At 34.7% G+C, this 7,600-nt stretch overlaps 1 protein-coding gene across 1 annotated transcript; it reads left to right on the top strand.

The window, feature by feature from the left end:
- Positions 1–1,778: 1,778 nt before the first annotated feature.
- Positions 1,779–6,980, top strand: LOC141818107 (lipase-like). The gene is made up of 8 exons (XM_074705681.1): positions 1,779–1,793; positions 1,924–1,971; positions 2,068–2,135; positions 3,332–3,404; positions 3,501–3,662; positions 5,618–5,812; positions 6,399–6,487; positions 6,569–6,980. The coding sequence occupies exons 1-8, from the start codon at positions 1,779–1,781 to the stop codon at positions 6,756–6,758; spliced, it is 840 nt and encodes a 279-aa protein (XP_074561782.1). The 3' UTR covers positions 6,759–6,980.
- The last annotated feature ends 620 nt before the right edge of the window (positions 6,981–7,600 follow it).

Genomic DNA, 7,600 nt, shown 5'->3' with positions numbered 1-7,600 from the left:
TTACCATTAATTATATTCGAGCAATTTATTGATTACATACATTGTCATTTAAAGCTGTCAAACAGGTCAGGTTCATAACGGCCAGACGAATCCACTAGAAACCCATGAGGTGATGGATGGAGTAGGTTCATCCTCCGCGGACTCGATGAAGTTGGTCCAAATCTTCTAACTCGACTCAAGCCGAGTTACGGGTTAGACGTATATAACTCACGAGTCTGTACAAAAAATACACAAAAGTATTAAAAAATTTACCAAATTAGGATATAATTTAAGTTGATAAAGTCGAAACTTTGCAAATTTGATATCCCGGTTACCTAACCTGGTCTTATTAAAATTTTCATTCTAATTTTTGATTAAATTTTGTTTAACTTGACAGAACCAAGCCCATCTTAACCATGCTCGCCTACAGGCTTGATCCATCTGAAATTCAATCTCAAAAATAGATTCGAGAAAATTTCAATCTAAATTCGTCTGAATTGTTTGATCGGAGCAGATCAATTCGATGGATCTGATCCAGATTGATAAGCTATAAATGAGAGACTGCTAGTACAATCTGATTGATCGCAGAATGAGTAGCAACTTACGTAGCGTACATATACTATAATTAAGTATCATGTATGCAATTTGAAAGTCTTTTGAGATGGAAATGACTCTGTCGTTAAATTGGGTCTACTCAAAGTCAAAGATTCCTACAAACCTAATAAGATAGATCGATTCATTTTAACACCACTACTGATAGCCAGCCAATAGGAAAATTGGCATATGGGTCAATATTTCATTAATTAAAATTTTAGAGTGAAAAAAATCTAATTTTGTTTTATGTTTTTGATGCTTTCGAAATAACGAATTGTTGTTTTATTTTTGCAAGTTCCTTTACTCTTGAGAAAAAATACTTTATTCGACGAGGATCTACAAGAACCTTTCCCGCTACGTGGCAATTATCCAATGGATTAGACAGTGAGCCTACATCAACGGAGTACGGAATCCCGTGGATTCGGTATTTATCGGCGAAGCTCCGATCGCAACAAGCCCGTGTTCCCTCGTTGCTTCCGTTCTTCCTGTCCTCGATCGACGAGCTTCCCAGAATCCGTTCTTCCTCCTCGAGAGTATCTGCTCCATCGCCGTGGTAAGGACATCTGCCATCAACTTCAAGCTTCAATTCGTGTGTGACTTGTGCCCTCTCCTCCATCTCCCGTTCTCATGCCCCTTTCCTTTATCTATTTGGGTCTTATCTTCACGGCTCTTGGCAGGACTCTGCTTTAGGTTTTCGTTGCCTTTTTTGAGGGCTCATGGGCTCGAGTGGCTGTGGTCCGCGGCCCTTGGTCCTCGTGCTTGGTTGTCGGTCCTTTCCGAAGGAAAAGGTCACCGCGCTTGTTGGGTAATCATTCTACGCTCCCCGGCCGTCGTATTTCTCCGATGCAGAAAGGCTCTCGCGTTATTTTTGGTATAATTGATCTGAGGGCATTTTCGTCGTTGCCATGGTTAATTGGTTTTTGTCGAATTTATTTTCCTTTGCCAGTTCATTTGAAGCTTGTGTTTTCATCTGAACGTTTTTTTCTTACATAAATTGAGATCAATTATGCGACCATCTACCTGTTTAGAATCATGCATACCCTCGCGAAGATAATTGTTGAATATGTTTACTCGTGAAATGTTTATACTTGATTGTTCTTGTGGAATATGATCTTTTATGTTTTCTTTCTTTCGAGTATGTATTACTTGACTTTTTTCTTAATGCATGCTGTAGGTCTACATTACAGATTTGATGAACTTTTTACATGGACTTGCTCAAGGTGTGATGATTTAGTATTGCTGAATACTTACAGATTCAGATGTGCAGGTTTGTGCAAAATTAAGATAGTAAGGTATACATCACTTTAGTTAATGCATCACTAAATTTTTGTTGTGCTAATATCCAATCAGGAATTTGAGGTGATAGAACTTATTGTTGATATCCAAAACTGCTTACAGGTGCAATTTATTTTCATTTGTCCTGGTTTAGTACATTTAGACAACACTGTTTTTGACCACAAAGACAACACTGTTTTCTTTTGAGCATTTATGCAGGCATTTGTTGGAGTTGATCGTGATCTGAATTCCATTGTTATTGCATTCAGAGGCACACAAGAACACAGGTATCTTAGAAAAAGAGCATCCTTCTTCCTGCTACAATTATCATTGCAAAAATCAGGATAGAAATATCTGGACATGGAACTGGCATATTCATATGGTTTAAGGGCATTTCTGATATTTGTTATCTTTGATTTAGTAATCTAGTTTAGGAGCTGTTCTTTATGGATGTATCTAAGCTAATAAGTGTCACAACTTTTTTTTGTAATCTTTGATGCCAATTTAACACATTGTGGAGACAAGGTCACAAGACCATTGATCAAGATCCTTCAACCAAGTACCCTTTCTTCTTCCATCCACCTATGCACACAGATATCTTTATCAATAGCTTATTATTGTTTCAACAGTGCCCTAATTCTTAAATTCCTGATAAGTTCATATGGCCATCTTCTGTTGTACTACAGATGTAGTACAACAAATAGTTCGACTTACAGTTGCTAAATGTGGTTACAACTTAGTGGTTTCTATATACCTCCCACATTTGCTTCTTTGTGCTTGTTTTGGCATTGTTGAAACATGAAGCAGGAAGCTTTGCTTATACATGTAGTACAGCACAAACCCATGCTGTATCATGAAAATATAGTTTGATATTGACTAAAGTTCATCTATGATTTGTTGATCTATATGTTGCAACTGATCTATACTTTTTTATTGTATATACCTTATCAACTATATTTCATTAGCTACAGTGTTAGAACTATCAGAAACCTTAAGATCTTTTGGCTAAATATTTTGACATGGCCTATTGTGGATTCCAACTTGGTTTTTGAAGGTGGCATTCCAAATTTGAATCAAATTTTAATGATTTTGCAAAGGTTCTTATCCACCTTATGGGCTTGCTCAGTCAACGTCTGCATATTCAACTCTATCCCTTTCGCAACAATGAAATTCTCATTGAGCAACTATTTATTTTTTAGAATCTGCAGTCAATGATCTCAAGAATTTTCACTTGCACATCTTTTGATCTAACCTGTTGATTTAGTTATTCCTGCACTTGAAGGTCAATTAAGTAGTACTTTCAAGCTTATGGACTTTATCACTAACACACAGTCAACAGCTTAAACTGATCTTATTCTGCAGTATTTGAACTTTTCTTTTAATGAATGTAGGAAATAAAATTTTAATAATTTTCTGAAACATATGTATCTGTTTACCAACTCATCTGCCTAGCGATCACTTTGCTTATTGTTTGCTTTGACAGTCTACGAAATTGGATTGAAGATTTGTTCTGGAAGCAGCTAGATCTTAAATACCCTGGAATGCCTGATGCAATGGTCTTGAATTAATATTTATTTTCTGACAATTATTAGTATATGTAATGGTAAAGTTTTGCTATGAAACATGCCTTATTATTTCTGTTATATTTATAGGTGCACCATGGATTCTATTCTGCTTACCACAACACTACATTGCGTCAAGGGATTTTAAATGCCCTTCAAAGAGCTATTGATATTTACGGAAATATCAGTATATTTGTTACAGGTCATTCAATGGGAGGAGCTCTGGCTTCCTTTTGTGCACTGGATCTAGCTGTAATTACCATCAACCTTCTTGGTTTCATTTATTTTATATGTTAACATTTTTGCATTTTTATTTCTTCTATCATTGTGAAATCGGTTTGGCCGCATACAAATTGGTTACTTCGCTGATTAAATTTATTAGTCCGTCTAAATGCAATTCTTGCATTTGTCCTATCACTTGAACCTTGGTCGATAATGTTGTACATATAACTAACTGTGTTTATATTTTAGATTTGGAAAACCCTGCACATTGGGAATTTTTCAGCTTGCACATACATGCATGTAATACAGGAGGAATTATCCAGATATGTTTAGGTTGTACATCTACATGCTTGGACATGTTTACACACAAGCTCTAACAGTCATTCTTTTAGGAGCTTAGGTACAACATGAGATTAGTATCACGATTTGTTTATTCTACAAAAAAAAAAAAAGAGAAGATGTAGCAAATGTATAATTGAGATGTACTTTCCATACATTAATTTATAAGTATCACATATTGTTATGTTACATTGTAACTTACAGATAGATTGTTCATACCAATTGCAATATTTAATAGAATAAAATGATGAAAATTGAAAATGGCAAATAAAGAAAGAATGCTAGCATAGGGTAAAGATAAAAAAAAATGAAAAATGTACAGACATTTTCTGTATCAATTTTCTTCTCCATGAAAACTGACTACTTTTACCAGGCTTTCTCTTTTCTTATTAAAATTATGGTATCAGATAGATATTTGAGATAGTAACATTATAAATCAAGATGTCAATATATCAAGCAGATGATAGTGGTGTCTGGTTTCTACATGTTTGACGCTTCACAAATCTCTTAAGGTGCTCATGTAGTTCAAGAAGTGGAATTCAAAGGTACAAGGTTTATGGGTTGATCAATAAGATCTTTACTCCCTTATATCTTTGCATCTTCTTTCTCTCTGGTTTTCATCCTTTACTAGCCTTTACTGTCTTAGCTAGCCTTTTGGTTACCAAGAAGTTAATTAGGGCTAACCATGATTTCAAGTGTAGATTAGTATTTGTCGGCATGACCATTGTCATTAACCAATACTAACCTTGTGCAAGCGTGAGTAAGTCTCAGAATGTTGCTTGTGCTAACACAATTTTACTGGTATCCACCATGATAGACCATTTGTCAGTGGTTACCATCTAGAACCAACTGAGATAGAATCATCTTTAGATTGTGTTTGTCGATCACTGGGAGGAGAAGAGCTGATATACCTACTCCCAATACTAGATATTCTAGGAGCTTTATTTAATCTATATATTTGAAAATTATAGGGTTGATCTTATTAAATGCTACAAAAATGAGACCTGCAAAGTTATCTTTATTGGAATATTTATATTTAGTTAAGATACTTGTTATATTTAACTTGTTTTAAAATTTTAATTCAAATTGACTTTTTAATTACTATATATTTGTTTTTGGAGGTAAACAAGTTAAATGAAAGAAAATTATAGAGTTGAAGCTCATTCTAGTGTCACAGCATGCTTAGAAGCGTTCTAAAGATTGCTGAGTGTTTGCACCACACAGCAAACAAATCCCTACCATGTTGACTGTAGACCAAAATCTTAGTGCAAAACAATACTTTAAATCTTGGGGCTAACCACTTCAGGGTGGTGGTTACAGATTCCTATTTCTGGAACACTCCTGCATTAGCCACTTCAGCACAAACATCATTCAGGCAAACCCGTTTGGCAAGCGAAACTTATGTTTTCCTTGCATTTAATTTATCACCTTGATGGTGACATAGCGTTCATTTACTTGATGTCCAAGTTATTTATCCTTAATCTTAAAAGGAAAAAACATGCTCATTGCATGCAGTTGCCTACCTTATATGTGGGATTGTTTTATTAGAAAAAGAATGTTTTAATCTAAGCGTTGTTCCAGCTTCTACTGTGTTCTCACTAATTATCAGGAGTTTATACTAGTATCATTTTGCATGTGCTTTGCAGGTTAATCATGGAATGACAGACATTCAGCTTACAACGTTTGGACAGCCTCGTATAGGCAATGCTGCTTTTGTCCATTATTTCAGCAAACGCGTGCCACGTACTGTTCGTGTGACTCATGCAAATGATATTGTGCCACACTTACCGCCATATTATTCTTATTTTGAAAGAAGAACATACCATCACTTCCCTAGAGAGGTAACTCCCTCCCCCAAAGTTTCTTTTAGACTACTGGTAGGTAAAGTTAGCATTACACTTCTACCTGGATGAAATACAAATTTTAATTGTCCAACATCCACCACCTCTCAGCCTTTAGATTTACATAAACACACCAGAGTCAACAACTACTCAAATAAGTTTTGATTACATTCCCATTTGCTGCTATCTATCACAGATGATAAATATCATTGAGGGGGACAAAATAAATTAATAAGATATCAATGAACCTGTCCGTGCAGACTAACTAATTGAGGTTGAATAACATTCAGTTTCTTTCACATGACTCCTTGATCATGATTGATATATGAATCCTGGATTTGGTTAGTGTTTTCCTGAAGTTCTCTTTTATAGAAAAGGTTAGTTTGCCTAAACTTAGGTACGAATCTTGAAGTATGAACAACGTTAAGCCAAGCATTCACATCTGAAGAATTCTAATTTAGATTTGTTGCATGTTAATCCCCATGGAACATGCTGGTAAACTGTAGCCTTACTTGGCGCAACCATGTCTAGTTTAATATGCTTTTTATTGTATTGTTATTATGATAAGCATGCAAGTTAATATCAGGTTTGGCTCCAAGATATTGAAATAGAAGACACCACTCGCACAATCGAAAAGCTGTGCGATGACTCTGGAGAAGATCCTTATTGCAGCAGGTATGCTTGAATTTTTTTTCTAATAGTTTTGATCACCAGTGGTGGTGGCCGAAGTGCTTATAATTCCTCCACAACCATCAGATCTGTGTCCGGAAACAGCATATCAGACCACCTCAACTACTATGGAATTGCTTTAAAAGCTGATTCTTGGGGCTCTTGTAGAATAGTGATGGGAATTCGAGCAGAAGTACAATACAATGTCGATTACAATGGCAACATTAGGTTATCAAGGGATCCTACTGCTCAGTCTGTCCAAGCAAATTATCTGTAAACACTGAAAGTGTAGATGGCATCAAATCTCCTGCACGACCGTCCTCTTATCAAGTCCAAGTGAAGGGCTGTATATTTTATATGCTGGTTTTTTTTGTTTCTATTCTGTTACCGTATTTCATAAAATCTGAAAAATGTATACATGTATATAAGTTGAACGAAATATGGCTGGACTATTCAAGTTGTCCTCGCCATTGAATATATTTTCTGTCGTTAATACTAATTCTGTGTCCTGGTTCGAAGAGTCGAATTAACATAGAATGAAATTGCATAGAAGATAGTATGTATATGGATTTCTCAGTTTATTGAATAATAATTTGAATATGTGAAATAGCTGAAAAGGATTGAGTGAATAATAATTTTAAGAAAAATAATTTAAGAATTAACATCTATTTTTTTAATCCCAGTTGTACTCATTATTCATATAAAACAAAAATATTTCGTAAATGTTTTGTCAAATTTAATTGGTATATCTTTAAATTTTCAGAGTCTTCTCACATGACTCAAATTACAAATCGGCTAGTAATAATAATTCTTAAAAAGTTAGTAATTTCTTGCATAAGAAAAGAGAAAGATATCATAGCCGTACGTGTATCATCATCATCAGTAAAAAATCAATTCGTTAGTTATTCCTTGTATAAGAACTATAAAAATGTTTTAAATATTCCAACTAGCAACCCATTTTCCCATGTAGATATTCCCATTATTAAGGGTCAACTACATTTTTGAATAGCAACTCTAAGAATTAGGGTCCTTTCAACGAATTAATACAATGAACATCTTGCTAAAACTTGAACTGTATGTCTTAAAAACTTTTAATAAGAATAATAATAATATTAAGAG

Source organism: Curcuma longa, unplaced genomic scaffold (assembly GCF_044706935.1).
Source record: "Curcuma longa cultivar G26 ecotype Majalengka, Jawa Barat unplaced genomic scaffold, ITB_CL_G26_1.1 contig_23320, whole genome shotgun sequence".
NCBI classification, from domain to species: domain Eukaryota; kingdom Viridiplantae; phylum Streptophyta; class Magnoliopsida; order Zingiberales; family Zingiberaceae; genus Curcuma; species Curcuma longa.
The sequence above is the reverse complement of the archived record's forward strand: the minus strand, read 5'-3'. Positions and strand labels throughout refer to the sequence as shown.